The sequence below is a fragment of the Mastomys coucha genome, chromosome X, assembly GCF_008632895.1.
Source record: "Mastomys coucha isolate ucsf_1 chromosome X, UCSF_Mcou_1, whole genome shotgun sequence".
Classification (NCBI taxonomy): Eukaryota; Metazoa; Chordata; class Mammalia; order Rodentia; family Muridae; genus Mastomys; species Mastomys coucha.
In genome coordinates this window covers 81,368,091-81,387,247 of record NC_045030.1, presented here as the reverse complement: position 1 = coordinate 81,387,247, position 19,157 = coordinate 81,368,091, and the positions used below count along the sequence as shown (strand labels likewise).

General features: G+C 32.3%; 1 protein-coding gene across 1 annotated transcript in view; it reads left to right on the top strand.

The window, feature by feature from the left end:
* Nucleotides 1-19,157, top strand: part of Cfap47 (cilia and flagella associated protein 47) — a 223,010-nt gene that overhangs the window by 76,696 nt on the left and 127,157 nt on the right. Inside the window, exons 30-35 of the mRNA XM_031363967.1 lie at nucleotides 861-1,082; nucleotides 6,408-6,489; nucleotides 7,663-7,785; nucleotides 12,422-12,614; nucleotides 15,937-16,031; nucleotides 16,313-16,429. Of these exons, the coding sequence (XP_031219827.1) occupies nucleotides 861-1,082; nucleotides 6,408-6,489; nucleotides 7,663-7,785; nucleotides 12,422-12,614; nucleotides 15,937-16,031; nucleotides 16,313-16,429 (832 nt within the window). The remainder of the gene's footprint in view (nucleotides 1-860; nucleotides 1,083-6,407; nucleotides 6,490-7,662; nucleotides 7,786-12,421; nucleotides 12,615-15,936; nucleotides 16,032-16,312; nucleotides 16,430-19,157) is intronic.

Here is a 19,157-nt window from a genome sequence, read left to right as displayed (position 1 = left end):
CCGGAGGACCCAGCTATACCACTCCTGGGCATATACCCAAAAGATGCTCCAACATGTAATAAGGACACGTGCTCCACCATGTTCATAGTGTTCTTTAGTCTTATTCACTTACCTATGATGTTTTTGTACCCATCACACTGTCTTCCTTCATCTTTTGATGTGTTCTCTTCCATTCTATCACATGCCCTTTCCTTTTTCTTGTTTAATTTAACCTTGACTGATTTTTTTCTCCTTTTCCTATGAACCTTTGTAAAGAAAATTTAATGTAGCAACATGGATGTTCTGGCAAGGGATCACATCCAAAGACCTAGTTCTCGCTGATCCTGCTAGAATGACACACTTTTAATCCCACTGGCTGATATACAAACACAGCCTTAGCATATGCCTGTAAACTGTTAACAATGAAAATAGAGTTAGTTTATAGAAGGAAGCAGCCATGTTTGGTGACATCTAATTCGGGGGTATACATCAGATTATTTATGATATGTATTTAAAGTTTATATTATATGGGAAGCTATGAAAAATGTATTTAGATTATACAATGCAAGATTGTACCCAGTGAATTTAAGTTAATTAGTACATTAATATGCAGTAAAATCAGTAATCAACCCTTAATGTCTTTTCTCAAACCCAGTCTGTTTCCAGTCCATTCCTTCAGCACCTCAATTGCAGCATTAGTGATTGTTATGTAAAATAGATAGTGTAAAATTTAATTTGTGCTTACAAACAGTAGCCACATGAATTGCATTTTAGAATTTAGTGCTCTCTACCTTAATATTATTTGTTTTAGTTATGATAATTATTTTTTGCATAAAGTAAAATTTTGAGACTGTTGTTCATTTATTCCTTTTTACTTATAGGGAAGTTCAGAAAATACAATTCTATTCATCATCCTCACCACCTAAGAAATTTTCCAGACAATATGATTTTTCCAAATATAATAAGACAATTTATGATGTGATACTTCACTTGAGTGGAAAACTGCCACCTGGAATTAACTCAAACCAGTCCTTACCTGTGGATAAAGTTGAAAGGGTGATACAACTACATTCGCAGCATGCCTCACTTCTAGACTTTATCACGTAAGAGCTAAGATATACTAGATTAAACATGTAATCAAGACTTCCCTGAATTGATAAATGGATAGACATATGAGTGCATGGATAAACTAAAGTTAATAATTGGTCTTTCCTTAAATATCTCTTGCTATACAGATTGTAATATATTTTATAGTGGTTAAGTACACACTAGTTAACATAAATAGCCCTTGCACTTTTGGGATGCATAATCTAATATACTACCACTCAAATGTCATCATGTACCCAGATCATTAGGTTGGCTTGTTCAAGCAATTTGCTGACAGTTACCCACAAGATTTATGATGCTAATTAGGTTAACGATAAGTTGTGAGATGATGTGAATGATCCTATTCCATGGCCTATTTTGCAGGCATATATGTCATAAATCCAGTGCTTAAAAAAAAAAAAAAAACCTTAAAAATATCATTAGAATACTGGTAGTGTCATCTTAGTTTGCAGATATTACAAACTACTTGTTTTCATAGTTAAGGTATGAATATTAAAGCATAAGGCTAGGGAGAAGTTCCATAAGTGCTAATAAAGAATAGTATACATGTTATTGTGAGGTCTGTATTGTGAGGTCTGTATTAATCTACAGCTATTAACTGACAAGTTGTTATAAAATGAAAAGGTAATGTTATTTTGAAATTTGAGGACAAGGTTGGTAAATTTATATTGATTCTTTTACCTTAATTTTCAGCATTCTTGTTTACTTAAAATCCTCACACATAGATACTGAACATACTGCCTTCATGCTACCACTTCACTATATTATCGTTTTAAGCTTTATGCTAATATATACATATGCAGATATTTACATATTTGTTTGCTTTATTGTGAGTGAAAAAGAGCAAAGAACAAGGACTCAGTGCAAAATACAAATTAAATAATATTCTTTTTTAAATGTGTGCATTGGGAAATTTTCGCTATCATAGTAATCTTAATTGTCTTATTTTCTTCATGGCCTAGAAATAAAGCTCTAAAATTTTAAGTTTCAAAAAGTGACGAAGTTCAAGAATGATTTAGGCAACCTTTTATGCAGTTTACTATTAAGTATATAGAGGTGCGATGAGTGCCTAGCCTTGAACCTGCCCTATGAATAACAGGTTATGTGAATAGTGGGGAGTAGTTGAGTCAGTGACAGAGGATCTCTTGATTCTTGGTATGGCTGAGAGAAGGGATGCAAGGTACCCTTCTCTGAAAGAAGCAGCATGTGCTTTCTTGAAAATGTCATAGTGTCTAACCATCTGTTGAATGTTAACTCATAACATGACCATGGCACAGCAGATGGGGTTATAGGCATAAGATAGGTACAAGATTAAGCCTGGCAACATTCTGGCATAGGTGAGGGGAAGTATCAAAAGTCCTCATAGAACTTCGTGGGAAAGAACAGTCAATTTTCTTAAGAAAAGTGTACTCTGGTAGATTGCTCATGTTCCAGTGGATTAACTCAATGCCCAGGTTCATGACTGCACTATTGATTGAACTCAGTGTGTTACTAAAGAAGAAAAGAGGACATGAAAATGCAAATAGAATGTATTTGGAGGAGGATCTAGGAGAAATGGAGGGTAGAATGTGGAGTGTGTGTGAGGATACTTTGTACAAATGTATGAAATTTAAAAATATTAGCCAGACAGTGGTGGCGCACACCTTTAATCGCAGCACTTGGGAGGTAGAGGCAGGCAGATTTCTGAGTTTGAGGCCAGCCTGGTTCACAGAGTGAGTTCTAGGACAGCCAGGGCTACACAGAGAAACCCTGTCTTGAAAAAAAAAAAAGGAATTAAAAGATTAAAAACTGTCATGGATAGATACACATATGAGTGCCCTAATCCTGTCTCATTTCAGTTCAAATGAATTACAGATCCAGATTCTGAGAAACCTGAGATAATTTTGTAACCCTTGTATCTTAGTTTGGCTTTTTATTGCTTACAGGAGACACCATGACTAAGCCAATTCTTATAAAGGAAAACATTTAATTAGGGCTGGCTTACAGGTTCGGAGGCTTAGTTCATTATCATCATAGCAGGAAGCATGGCAGCATCCAGACACAGATTATGCTGGAGAAGGTACTGCAAGTTCTACATCTTGATCGAAAGGCAACAGGAGACGGTGTTCCACACAGGGTAGAGATTGAGCATGAGACCTCAAAGCCTACCCCCACAATGACACACCTACTTGAAAAAAGTCACACGTCCTAATAGTGCCACTACCTATGGGCCAAGCCTTCACACTCTTAGATGTGTATACCTATCCACACCTCCTTTAGAAAACCACTACACCTCCTTTAGAAAAAACAATTGGAAACATAAAAGTGTATGTGTTACTTTACATGGTATTGCAAATTTTAGGAGGTTTAAATTGAGTCTTTACTGACTCTCCCCTGAAGCGATGTTGTTTCATTAGTGGTGCTAATAACGAATGGATAGATCTGAAAATCTGAGATTTTTCCACTAACAACAGAGAGATTCATGAAGCTATATGACATTACCCAAACTTAGCTTATATAAATTTTAAAGTTTTCATTTTTTTCTCTAAATCTCTAAATCTGTGATTCTAAACCTTCCTACTGCTATAACCCTTCAATACAGTTCCATATGCTGTGGTGACAGAGAACCATACAATTATTTTGTTGCTATTTCATGACTGTAATTTTGCTACTGTTATGAATAGTAATATAAATATCTGATATGCAACCCCCAAAGGGGTCATGAACCATATATTGAAAACTGCTGCTCTAATTGAAGCCAAGGTAAGAATGGGAAAATTAGATCAGTTATAGAAAATGACAAAATTACAATTATGTAAATAATTTTAACTGTAATATACTTTTATGCATTGAATTGTGTCCTACTAAAAATACCTGTGCTAGAATACTAAGTCCTGTGATGAGAGTTTATAGACAAAAGATCTCCAAGTTAAGTGAGGTCAGAGACACAGGTAGGACTTTTGTCCTTGTAAGAGATTGGGACCTTGTTAGATATTGGGTACTTTTTTAAAATGTTGACATTTTGAAATAAAATGTTATATTTTTTATTTTAATTCATTTTTTACTTTAAATCTTCAGTGGACTAATTTAGTAAAGTAAACTCACTATATAAATAAGACAAATTTTAGATACATGTGCTTAAAAATGACATTTATATAACTTAATGGACTATTCACTTGGTGCAAAAGAAGGTCTAAATACTTAGCACTGTGGCACTTGTGTTGATTACATTATTTCCCAGAAGCATTGACATTAACATTGGTCATTCTTGTTTTGACATTTTATGATGCGAGCATTGCAAGGTATGGGAGAATGATTTTGGCATTAAAGCCAAGGCATTCAGATTTATTTGCTCTTTATCAGCAAATGCATGTCTGTCAGGATATGTTGACTGTGATAAAAATTGCTTAACATTTAGAAAGTGGCAGTGTGGTTAATAAAATTGGGCCATTAATCCAAGATATGTGCATATGTCTTATCAAGTAAACAAATGGATTAAAATTCAGAACGCTGTTGTAATTGTAAATGCTATTTGCTTCACTTCTTAAATTGGTAACTCAGAGGGTAAGGACTTTTGCATAGCTAAGAACCTTTTTACTGGTTACATGAGTCATGTTTAGAGATTAAGGTAGAATTTTAAAGACCTCACTGTTTGAAGACTTTGCTTAGTATTGATTAAATCATTATATTTATTATTATTTTGAAATAGTCATCATGAACTTAGAATGCTCTAGCAGTAAATCTATATAAAAGTATAGTTAAATATGTCATTAAATGTAATTTTCTATATGGTGAAAAAGTAGACTTAAAATTTATTGGTGACACATAAACATAATAAATATGGAGTAGTAAAATTAGGCCTTAAGAAATACTCAAAATGAAAAACAAATGTGAATATTAGTATCAACAAGTACATTAATCATCCTCAACTTTTACACAGCTATATTCTGCTGCACAATAGGATACTCATAAAAGGTAATCTTCCTTCTTGAGAAGCTCACATTTAATTGGTCCTGTTTCATTAACCTGCGAATAGCCTTTGTTATAAATGATGACTTGCTTCTGAAATAATGCATTGCTTTAGTCACAAGGAAATATTCTAGTTTCTGCATATGTCTATGAGTTGTCTTTTGTTTTAATCTGAAACTATTTCATAAAATGTGAGTTTAATAGCAATATAAGTACTGCAATTCTCATTTTGGCCTCAGGTTGGTCATTTCTGCTAATGAGTAGTGTTATAAAGGGGAAAAAAGGACTTTATGTAACACTGTAGTAGCTTAATTTTGATGGCAGTTTGTAGGCACAATATACATAGGTTAAGAATTGGCTGAATAAACTCAAAGCAATAGATGTTGTTTTTTGCTGCTTGTATTAGTGTAGACTGTTGCAGAACCATACAGGATTGAAAAACTCTAGAACTCTGCTAACTACTTCAATTTCACAAGTCTCCTTCCTCACATTTCTATTATGACTCATTAGTAAGCCTGTCAAGGTTTTACTTTTTAGTACCGTCTTAAACCTCTTTTCTTAATGATTTTTTCCCTCACTTCTCTGTAACCACAGGAATAAACTACTGAACATACATCCTATATTGAGCATTATTTGTAGAGTTGTTCATTAATGCTGTTCTGCATAATGCTTCTCTGTGTGCACTAAATGAGTTGAACACTCAAATCTCCACTAGAAAGCACTTTGCAACTTAATGTACTTGATTTCTGTTTGATGGTTCTATTGATAGGCATCCATATAAAAGAGGGCAGATTAAATTACTTTTGAAAGTTGACTGTTGAAATAGTATGTGTATATATTCATATGTTTGATGTGTTCAGTTATATATGTACATAATTTAAAATTTATCACAGTTTATACTATCACAAGTTTATACAATAAACTATTTCACAGTTTTCAATATGTCATTTGGAAAAATAATATTTGATTAATAGCTTATATTACAGTTTTAGGCCTATCAGCTGATAGTCATTCATTTGAATTAGATGACTAATGATCTCATAGGTTAACTTTTTTGTACTTACACATTTTATAGATGCTTTTGAAATACTAGTTGTTAGGACAATAATAAAATATTGCATTGACTAATAAGACACAAATCATAAGTTACTACATATTCAGGCAACATATGAACATAGAAAAATGTGATTATAAACATTAAGTTTTTCTTATTAATCAAATTTTATAAAAGTAATATCATGCATAATTTTGTTATTAAGAGATTGTAAGTTAATTATTCAATTAACATAGCAACTCCGACACTATTGAAATAATTTAACTGAAAGTCATACCAAATGTCTATAATGATTCTCTAATTTGGGGTTTTCTTTTAGTGCTCAAGGTGGATGCATTTCTCATGTGCTGCCAGAATTTTTACTTGAACCAACAGATTATGAGAAGTGGCTGGAAATTACAGTAAGATAATTTCTAAGAATAATCTATATAGTCATTAAACTTATTAATATGTGGTCTTTTAAAAATGAGTGCAGTTTAGACTTTATATCTAAAATATCCTAAAACTGAAGCCTATTGTAATAGATTGTGTGTGTGTGTGTCTGTGTGTGTGTAAGGGAGGACATTGATTAAAATTTTTTATGATATTCCTGTACAAAAATGAATTAATGAATTTCTTTTACTTACAGGTCTATGTGTATGATATGCATGCATGTATGCCTGTTTGCATGTGTATGGGTGGGTACAAGTCTGTGTGTGTGTATGAAATATCATGTGTGCTCAAGCATATGGAAGCCAGTGAGTAATGTGAAGTGTTTACTTTGCATTCTGTCTTCTAGTTTAAGACAGACTGTCAGGCTGTTGGATTTGAAGCTAGACAGAGGTGATTCATCTTTTCTAGCTTGCCATATTGCTTTAGTGAATCCCACTTGTCTGCCTTTTGGACAGTGATACTAAAGGCAGGCCACTATTCTTACCCCACTTTAAGTGGGTGATGGGAATTCAAACTCCATTCCTCATACACACATTTTATCCACTGAGGATGTACAAAGGAAAAATGCATAGACCTATGTAATTTTATCTTTAAATATAAATTCTAGGAATTTATTTTGTCTAGAAAACATTACTTAAATGTTACAAAGACTTGGTACTACCCTTTTAGTAGTAGTAAGAGAGCAGAAACATTAAACAAGAAATGTTAGTTTTCTCAAAGTATGGAGTGTATTATATGAAAGCCTCTTGCTGACAGAATTATTTTTTAGGTAAGTTATTTATAGTTGTGGAAGTCCTTTACTTACCATTTGACATGGTAAAAAGGGTCAGGTAACTGTACTATTATTGTCTTATGTTGAGTTCTTGTCTGTTATTTAAAAGTGTGTGGATTTTCTGGACTCAGGCCAGGTGAACTTTGTTTCCCTTTCCATCTCTTTTACTAGACATGGCAATACTTTTATCCCTGGAAATTCTCTGTGTGCATAGCGTCAATGCTTTCACAAAGTTAAACATCTTAATGCATGTATAAAAATGAACATCTGAATGTTTTATGAAAATAGAAAATCCTATACCATAATTAAACCTTGACACTAGTATTTGCTTTGCATTTTTATTTCTACTGTTGTATTTTATTCCTTAAAGACATCCACTGAAAGCACAGCTCTCGCCCCACTTAAGCGAAACTATTCTGTTAATATAGAGATGGATAATTTTGAAGCCTGGAGTAAAAGGGCATGGACAGATGTATTTCTTCAGATATACAAGGTAATATTTCCACTCTACTTTGCTGTTATTTTGTTGTTGTTCTTCATTCCCACGAGTTGTGCAATAGTTTAGGAAATGATGTTATAAGGAATTTTAAAGCACAATGGTTCAAATAATTTACGTTTTCCTTCTGTTTGGAATCATCCACAGTTATGGTTGTTGTCTTCTCTCCTTAGTACTATGCTTTCATGTATGGATCAGCCCTTCTGATTAAACATTTTTCTAAATTCAGTTAATATAAACTTTTTATATAATATTAATAATATTTTAAGTTAATATTATATTATATAATAAAATAATAGTCAGAAGGTTTGTTACTACCTTTATGTGAAGCACCATATACACAAGCATTATCCAGAATTAGAGTTGTAGGACCTACTCCTTTTTTTAGCCCTGTTTCTACTCCAATGAGATTTCATTTTTTAGCTTTCAATTGTTTTCCTTTATTATCTTGTTTCATGGCTATTATCAATGTAGCTTCCTATAGCAGTTTGTTTTCATATTGTACTTTTGGGGTTTAATCCATATTTACTGAATTGTGTTCTATAAGAAGAAATTAGATATATTCGTTGAGTTAAGGTGCATAAGCAGACTTTTATAAAATCAGAGGAAGTAAGTTAGTTTATGAAATTTTAGTTGCTTAGGATTATAACTTGTAGTATTTACATAACCAAAATTTACATATTTGAGTTGTATAATGTACTCTTTATTATATTTTTCTATTTTGCTTTTTATGAGGTTTGTCCACATAGTTGAGATATGAATAGATTAGTTGTTACTACAAGTGCTCTTCATTTAATTTTCATTTTAATAAAGTAGCCACCATATTCTATATGGGAGTCTTACTGAGAGTCTACCTATCCCAAAGTTGCAGATATCAATATACTTTAAGTCCTTCAAGAAAATATTTTCTCTATTGGGAACAAATGCTTGAACATTAATCTTATTGCTGTGATATTGGTAATTCCTGCTTTATTTTGTCCTGTAAACAAACATAATATTTGTATATTATCTTCATGTCATCAGTTGCATAGCACCCACTTTGTTTTACCAGGTACAGTCATAACTAAGACTGGAGGAAATCTTCACTGTCATAGTGGAACTTATTAGTTGTTTTATACAGGTAGTAGCCCCAGATAGTCATAATAAAGCAGCTTTGGCATATGTCACATCTTCCAGAGATCCACTCAGTCCCCATTCAAGTCAGAAGTGGCCATAAAACTAATATCTAGTGGCCATGGACCAATTCAGTGCAGGAATACCTTCATTTCTAAATTTCCTTTGATTTTCTAGCCATGGAGCATTCTTAAGATATGAAGCCTCACTCAGTGCTGAAATTTGACACTGAGGTTTAATATATAGTCTTCATCTGGAGTCTCAGTTAACTTTGATCTCTTAAAGATTTACTTTTGCACCAGGTATAATTATTAATTTATTTTTGTATCAGTGTTAAACCATCAGGCATCCTTATACCTAAAAGAAAGTTTATAAACTGGACGTTAATTCTCTCTGTGCAGTTAATAGGCAGAGATCTATTTAAACTAACTTAAAATATATTTTATGTGCAAATGAAATTTAATACAAATGGCACTTCTAATGGAAACAATAAGGCAAATATAACAACAACACTCAGAGAACTAGAAGTGCACTTGGCAGGGGTGTGATAAGTATATGTGTGTATTAAGTACATGTGTATTGAGATATATGTGCATATAAGTATACATACATATATTTGATAATTTTCTCAGTGTTATTAATTGTAAGTCTTCTATATGCTTTTATTTTTATAGCCTAGTACTCTGTTCTATCAAAGGCCAATTTATTGATGCTTATTCATGAATCAGGCCTTTAACAAAAATGGTGGTGTAAACGAGTATAGGAAAGTTGTGAGTGTAGATTTCTGAAATTACTTTACCTACATTGAAGAATTAGCTGACAGATTTAACAAGACATGCTGTCCTCTGTATTTTGCATTTCATTCCATTAATTCATACTTCTGTAACTTTATATGTTAAACAGTATTATCATTTTCATCAAAATGTGTTTGATTTGCGTGAATTGAGGTATTGTGCTGTCTATACTCCAACATTTATATAGATCTATGTATATTACAATACTTAAAGAAATATATTGTTGCACAGTGAAAATTGCAAGTTATTTCAGCAGTGGTAATTTTTAAACACTTCTCTAGAAATACTGTGTATATTTTCACTCATTCTTTATTAGTGTATACCACTATTATCCATGTGAGCCCATCATTAAATCTGTGTACCTAGTCAAGTTTCACTTGCAAAGCTTATTCCCTTTCTAAAGTAGAGGTAACATTTGATAGGTCAATTCTAAAGTAGCTCAGATCATGGATCCCAAACATTTATCACATCATCTTTAGTCAAGTAACTCATCATTTGTTATTCCCCAGAAAGGGCTAGGAATCCATTTCCAATATTTTCACTTGCATTTTAAAGTATATGACATTTGAGATAAGGACATAAGTACCTAATACATGTTATATTTCTATCACAGAAATTTAAAATCATGCTAAAATAATGCATTTCATGTTTATATTTTATGTTTTATCTTACCTATAAGTCAGATAAAATTTTAATATTCTATACCAAAATTAGTTGGCGAAAAAATTTTATAGTTTCCAATTTATAAAGGAAAAAACAGTTTGGTACCACTCACGTTTTTTTAATTGACGCTATTTGAGACATAAAGTCATGAGACTCCTTTTGCTGAGGTTAATATTCCTGAATATAAATGTATCTTAGATTGGATTATCGCAAAAGCAGGCTCTGAGAAAAGTATATTTGTTTCAGAAGTGGTTTTTCTTTGGGTGGCTTTGTCAGGAAACCATTCCTTTTAGTGCTGGTTTTCAGGTGTCTACAGAAAAAATTTTTCAGAATGGGGAGGTGAACAGGGCAACCATTTCTCTAGAACATATGTCACTCAGATTTTGTTCGCCATATCCAAGATATTAGAGAACTACTCATGAATGTTATCAGAATATATCAGTGAACTTAAGTAGTACTGCATATACAATGTAACAAATAGTTGAACTGACTCATTTTTGTCATTCCATAATTGTGTGTTTATATCTCTAAATACGTAATAAAATAATAAATCTCAGATTGTTGCATCTAGAATCAATTTCAATTCCACAGTAAAGTGCAATTCTTAATAACTCTCTGCTATATTTCTGTACTTATCAGAGATAGTGAACATGTAGTGAATGAGGCTGTGACATTTTTATACTGTAGTTAACAGCATGAGATAAATGTCCATTGAATTAGAAATATACTTTTGTACAGTTTATTTGCTTAAATAAACATATGCCAGGCATAGTGTCACATACTTATATTCTCAATTTAGGAGGGAGAGGCATGAAAATCAGGACTGCAAGGCAATCCTTGTGTATATAGCAAGTTATAGGCCAGCTTGAGATAAATGAGACACTGTCATCAACTAACAAAATATCAAAATGTATGATATAATAGGTAATGTTGACTATCAAATTGATGTAGACGACTTTTAGTCTAGCAACATGACTGCACAGGTTTGTGTGATCCAGCCAGAATACAGACATACTACACACCTTTAATCCCTTTGGCTAAATACAGACATGCCCATAGTACATACCTTTAATCCTAAACAATGACATATAATTGAGGGATAGATAATGTGATGAACCAGAGAAAGACTGGACAGGATAGATACATCCAACTCTTTAAGAGAACAACTGATTAAGAACACAGAGAGAATGCAGTAAGTCAGTTGTCTCAAATTCAGTGGAGTTGAAATCCAGTTAGGGTGGAGTCAGTTGGGAGTCAGTACAGTGATTTGTATGAAGTGGAGTTGACTTTGTTCCTGAGTACATGCTGTTCAGTGCAGGTCAGCAGGAGCAGTGAGTTTACTCAGCAGTAAGACTGAGACAAGTTGCTTCTGGCAAATAAAAGTTACGCTTACAACAGAATCTGGAAGAAAACCTCTGGACATATCTTTGAGAGAATATCTAGATTAGGCAAATTAAGCTGAAAAAATCCCTCTAAATAAAGGTAATAGCATTCTATAGGTTAGGATCCAAAGGGAATAAAAAGAAAGCAATTTGAGTACCAGCATTCACCCATGTCTGCTTTCTGACTGTGGTTACAATGTGAGCAGTTATTTCATGTTCCAGGTACAGTGACTTCTGAACTGTGAAACTGAGCCAATATGAAGCCCTTCTCCTTAAATTGCTCTTTTCACATATTTTGTTATAGCAACAAAAGAGCAACTCATGCAGATGTATAAAATTCTGGACTGTAAGAATAGGATAATCGTGCCAATTTCACATTTTGATGAATTGATTCTCACAGATCTGTTGTCAAGTATAGCTTTTTTGTTTTTTAAATTAAGAAGCGTCTTGTTATAAATTGCACATTATAGAACCCCAATGTAAATGGTATGCAAGCAAAAAGCTGAATATTAAACATTACCATTACTGGCATATCTCTCTTCTTTTCTCTTATTCCTGAGTGGGTACATTAAACCAGAAATACTAATATCTTCCCTTACTAATGTACCTGGGATAATTAACTTTTCAAACATGATTTTATTTTCCATCTGATTCTATTAACTATTTCTTTTCAAATTCCAGGTTACAATTCTATCTCGGGTGACACCACATGCTTCCAGTTCTATGCCAATCATGCAGGGGGAGCATAAACCAAAAATCAACCCTTGTTTTGCATCCAGCAACATATATTCCAATTCTGAAAGGATTCTACTTAGTTGGTTGAATACAAACTATGAAAATCAACGAACGAATATATGGAAAAATGATAAAATTGGTATGATCATTTTCATTAAACAGTTCTATGTTATTATGCGTAAATTAATAGGTTTTGGTTTTGTATTAATCACATGCCTTGAATATATAAATTCATAGTAAAAAGTATCAAATTTGTTTATTTCAAGTCTTACATGATGTAAGAAATATAATAGAGAAACTCATTGATATCAGCATTTCTCAACCATTGATTAAAATAAAATAAGTTAGATTGTTTCAATGTGAAATGTAGTTTCACAATAAAATGTTTGTAAAAATAACTAGAACAGATATGTTGAATATTTTCAATAGAAATCAACGATAAATGTTTAAAGTATTGAATATACTAGTTACACTGATTTGACTATAATAAATTATATTCAAGTTGAAAAAAATCTTACCATACCTTATATACTTGTACATTTATTCTGATAGTTAAAATAACAGGATTTTTATAATAACAATAATTTTATAATATAAATATACTTAGTAATATTTAGGTGAATAAAAAATGGTTGAAATTTTGTAACATGATTTTTTCTCATTAAAACTGATAAAATTATTTTGAAATAAAAAATAGAATTAATTTACAAATTCTAATATTCATTAAAAATAAATGCATTTATATTTTTGTTGCACTAAATGATTTAATGTTGTTTTGAAAAACAATATTTTTTCTTAATATTATTTTATACCAATGTTTTTCCTTTATTTGGGTGGGAAGGTACTGCAGGTTTCAGACTGGGTTTCTCTGTGTAGCCCTGGCCGTCCTGTAACTCTGTAGACCAGGCTGGCCTCTAACTCTGAGACCCACCTGCTTCTGCCTCCTGAATGTTGGGATTAAAGGCATGCACCACCACTACCACCTGGGTTTATTTCAGTTTTAAGATTCCTATTTGAAAGAACATACTATTAAACTGGATGAAAATAGAAACTCAAAGTCAATTTTAATTTAAATGTGTCTAGTAGCATTTGAAACACTTTTTTTTTTTCTGAGAACTGAAAACTAGATAAAGCTGTTGAGTCCCTGAAGATTTTGTATTACAGTAAATACTGGATAGTGTCTAATATTTCTTTTTTCAGTAACCTTCCTTCTGATGCCAGCGTTGCTCATTCAACTTAGCTGCCTTTTTGTATAAAACTTTAGAATATAGAAGAAAGAATAACCTATATAAAAAGAGCTATCATAAAAGCAGAAGAAATCTTTGATATACCTAAGCCTGATGTAAACTTTAGTGACATTTTCTCAGCAGCCTTTGACATAAAAGACAATGCACAGACATGGAATTGGAATAGAGAAAGTTTTATTAAAGTTTGGTTCAACATTGTCCTAGAAAGCACTTCCTCCTCTTCTTACCAATAGCCATACTTGAGCAGCAAAGGTCCTTGCATGCTGGTGTTTGTCAAGTTATTTTTATAGCAACACAATTCTAATATTGTGATAGATTAGACTAACAAACAAAACTGTATTTGTACCAATGTTTTCTGCAGGTACAAGGAAATAGCCAGGAGTTTTGGGGAAGCTCCTATACTTAAAATGGCAAAAGCTAGACATACAGTTTACCCTACAATTAGAGCATACCCCTGAATGCTCTAACTGTAGGGTAAATTCAGGGTAGTACAGGAAATGATATAATAACATGTATATAATCTTTTTAAATGCAACATGAAACTGGTAAGAAGTAGGGTGTTAGTATCTAGTAAAAGTCAAGTATATTACCAGCAAGAAAGCATGAAGCTCCCAGAGACCACAGTTGGATGTCTAGTGAGGAAAAAATTCAGAACTATGTTTAAGTGTACAAAATAGGAAAGAAGAAGGCAAGATTCTGTCCATGAATGGATCCATTTAGCCAAAATCCAAATTAATTTGTCTGAAGGGAGAGAGCCTAAACTGATAATCCCCAGAAAAAAGAATCACCTTTTCAAAAGTTATCACCTAGGGAAATACTTCCTCAGGATCACCATGAAAGACATACACAAAGGCCTATGGCATTGTGGTTTCTATGGAGGAGCAGGCTACATCTCCAGTTGGCACAGAAATCTTCACTAGTTCTTGTTTGTTGTTGTTGTTTGTTGTTGTACTGTCTTGGTAGGCACCAAAAAGGTAGTTTTGAAGAGGCATTGAGTCTTGTGCCATGCTTTCAGAGAGCTACTAAGACTGGGCAATATGTGGAAGGGTTAGATTGCTTGCAAGGAGGACTTGAGAAGTCACAGTATGAAACTGAAGATGAATCCTTGATTACAACTAAGGTCATATTTAAGATCAACTGAGTCTCAGAAGAATCTTGACCCTTATACTTTTGAAATGTGTTAGGTGTTAAAGAATGTTTTGGTGGTGGACTACATGTATTTTGCATTACAAGACAGTAATATAACTATAGAGTCAAAAAGTAGGACATAACAGCTTATAAGTGATTATGATTAGCTGTCCTGTTTATTCTGCTTGATTCCAGTAATTGTGTGTGTGTGTGTGTGTGTGTGTGTGTGTGTGTGTGTGTGTGTGTGTGTACACAAACAAATCTATGGGGAATCTGTTTTTTTGGAAAGTTTGAAAATGAGGAAAAATCTATTAACAACAGCAATGAGTTCTGTCTAATCTCTTCACCACCAAATTTTGGATAGCTTTTCAGATATATGATTGATACTTAGATACTTTAACTTATTCTAGTTTAAATATAGTAATCCCTTTGTAACTTGAGAGTTCTTTTCATTATTTTGTTAATACCATAGAATTACAAGGAATAGCTTTGCTTTTGAACCTTAGTACTCTTACATGTTCATTATTGGTCAAACATTTGAACAAAGCATATGGAATGATATGCTGGCATAAGTCGGAAAGGCCAGTACTTCAGCAGTTGAGGCAGTAGAATCAGATTTCAAAGTTACCTTCTACATAAATAGTCCAAAGCTACCCTGGGACACATCCATGAGGCTCTTTCTAAAAAGTGGGAAGAAAGGAAGGAAGGGAGGGAGGGAGGGAGGAGGAGAGGAGAATGGAAGGAAAAGTGAGTAAAGCCAAAATATGAGATTTATGTTTTGTTAGCACATAAAATACTGGTTCATACTGGTTCATGTAGAAATAAGAAGCAGTTGACAAAGAGAAAGATGTCTGACATAATTTACGATATCAGCTAATGTAACTGAAATAGTTCTGTATGCAGAGAGAGTCCTATAGCCAATCCTGTGTACTCTTCCTGGGTGACTGTGAATGTGTCACATTGCCAAAGGTAACCATCATGCCTAATATTCGTAAAAATTGCTTTTTTAAAATAAAAACATTTTTCTTTAAATTCCTATGTTGTATTTCAAAAAACTTAAAATATTGTTATATTTATTGTCTTTAGGTTTACCCTATGAAAGATGGATAGTGAATTTTGACTCAGACCTTCTTGATGGCCTTGTGTTTGCTGCACAGATGGCGGCATACTGCCCGTTTTTGGTAAGAGTTATTTCCCTGTCCAATGATAGTCTTCTGAATGAGAATAGTTATTAAGGTTTGAAGTTTATTTCTTGTAAACTGTCCTTTTAAATGCCTTAATTGTGACTCAAAAACGTGAATGCTACTTCTTAGCAGTGACTTTTTCTTTATATTTAAGTGTCGACTACAATATTCTGTTTCAAATGCTAAAATCCAAATGATCATTTGCTGTACTACAAAGGAAACCTACATTTATCTGTTTATATTCCATTAATTCAGACTCTACTTGTTTTGACTTCCAGATTGAGACTCACTTTATAAATATGTACACACGACCAAAACGCTCAGAACAATTTTTGCACAATTGCTTGATTGTTATAAATAGTCTTCATGAAATCGGATTTGATTTAAACATACAGGTCAGTACCTTTATATCTCAGTGCTTTCAAAGTTTATGTATTTTATTTCTTTAATTTGATCATTTATAATATCCCTATGCTTACACATTTTAAATCTAAATTGAACTATATTTTTTGAGTTGAACTATGGAAATTCATGCTCTGGCTATTTAAAAATTATGTAATTGTTTGATATTATATATAATTGTGCTATTTTAGGATCAGTTTTTGAATCAGGAAATGAAAAAAATTGTTTTGGAATAAAGTTTTATACACATACACACACACACACACACACACACACACACAAACATACCCCCCACACCTATAAGTAATGATTCTATGTGGCACTTCTTACCAGTTTTTCACTGATAATAATAAAAAATACATATTATGTTCTTAGTGTGTTATGTACCTTCTCTTACTTGCAGGTAATAGAAGATAGAATATACAATTTGTTACTTAATCAGTATGTAGATTACTTATATCATAAATAATAGTATAAATAAATAAATGTGTGTAACAAAATAATAGTCATGTGTAGTTCAATGTCAGTATATACACATATATATGTATATATGTAAATATGCTAAAATGTTACAAAAGTAAGATGAAGAAAGAAGTAACTGTGATCAAAACTATTCTACCTAACATATTGTGAATATCAGATATCTTAGTTGATTCAATTGGATTTGGACCAGTTAAAAAGAGACATCGCTTTTGTTTAGAGGAAATGGTGTGAACCAACTAAAGAGAGAGAATATGGGAATAAAATACCAACTATGAGTTTTGTTCTGTAGATAGGTTTGCCGTCTTGAAGTTTTGTATTAGAGACATAAGCATAGATATAGATTGGAAATTTTAATGTAATAGCAAAATTAAATTAGGGATGTTATATTATAGAAATAAAAGCCTGTACTTTAATAACATTGCTTAATATTTTAACTTTTAATATTAAAATGGTATTTGGTGATTAAATTAGTATTCTGATGCTGGAGAAATTAGGTGGTTTCCTAAAACTCTTGACCATCCAGAGGAGAAGAGTCATTATAACTACCTCTGAATTTTCCATTTTTTGATCCAGAAAGATTAATGATATTGCTCCAACATTTAAGGTTTCTTGAGAAATTAAGTTCATAATTTCTTATAGTTTTTGTGTTAAAGTTGTTTGGATACCAATGCCATTTTATACCAGATGTGATAAATCATTAATTTTTATTGGTAGAAATATAAGTAGAAACTGTAAATATTTAGGTCAGAGAAATATTTTATGATGGTAACATTTTCAGTATAAACCATAATATGTGAAAATGTTAACTATACAATTTTTATAGTTTCTAACAATACAACAAATTATTAAACATTCTCTACGTATAACTCCAGTTAGACACTTCCAATGGTAAAGAGATCGGCAAATCATACGTATATTTTCACAGATGGTACCAAGTATGTACGAAGATGCTTATACAAGATATGTTGTTGACTACCATACTAGACATAGAAAACTATAGAATTTGACTCAAGGACACAAAAAGATATTCTGATAAAGAACCCTGGAAAAGTTATATAGAATACATGGTACTTAAGCTTGTTCTTGAGGGTGTGATTGGGATTCACAAGAAATATTGGCTCTTAGAGAATATAGTTGATTATCCATTTTAATTTGCTCCTTTTAATGATTTTTTTCAGATATGTTTAATCAAAATGTTAATTTTCTTGCATAGATAAAATAATTTTAAACAAATGTCTGTTAGACAAGAATGTGGAGTAATTGTCAACAATATGGTGAACAAGGGAATTCACAGCAACTATGCTTTTTTTAACCTAATTTTTTTTCAGAAATTTACTGGAATCCTTCCTCATTCTCTTCCAGAGTCTACGTTTTACTTTCACTTATGTCTTACTTTATGTTTATTATCTCTGTAATTTTGGAATTTTATTTATTTATTTATTTATTTTAATTTTTGGATAATTTTTTAAAGATTTATTTATTATATGTAAGTACACTGTAGCTGTCTTCAGACACACCAGAAGAGTGCGTCAGATCTCATTACGGATGGTTGTGCGCCAACATGTGGTTGCTGGGATTTGAACTCAGGACTTTCGGAATAGCAATCAGTGCTCTTAACCACTGAGCCATCTCTCCAGCCCAGAATTTTATTTTTTAATAAGTATAAACAACAGAGAAATTACTGTCAGTACAGTTGCTTTTGAACCCATGGATAAAATAATTTTCCAACTGTTATTACCTAATCTGTCATCCAGAACCTCCACGGTTTCACAGAATAACACTTGAACTCAATAGTTAGTTTGTTTGATTTTTGCTTCTTTATATGTTCAACATCTGCTGGGTATAGTAGTCTAGACTGACATCTGTGTTCTTTTAGGCTCTGCAAGACTTCTGCCCAGGCACTTCTTGCTTTTAGAGTCTCAGATGAGAAATCGGGTATAATTCTGATAGGTCTGCCTTATAAGTTACTTGACCTTTTTCCCTTGCTGTTTTTAAATTCTTTGTTTGCTCTGTATATTTATTGTGTTGATTATTATGGGGACAGTAGATTTTCTTTTCTACTCCAATTTCTTTGGTGTTCTGTTAGTTTCATGTACTATTATAGGAATCTCTTTTTAGATTAGCAGACTTTTCTTCTATAGTTTTGTTGAAGATATTTTCTGGGTCTTTGAGCTGGGAATAAAATAATAATAATAATAATAATAATAATAATAATAATAATAATAATAATAATCCTCT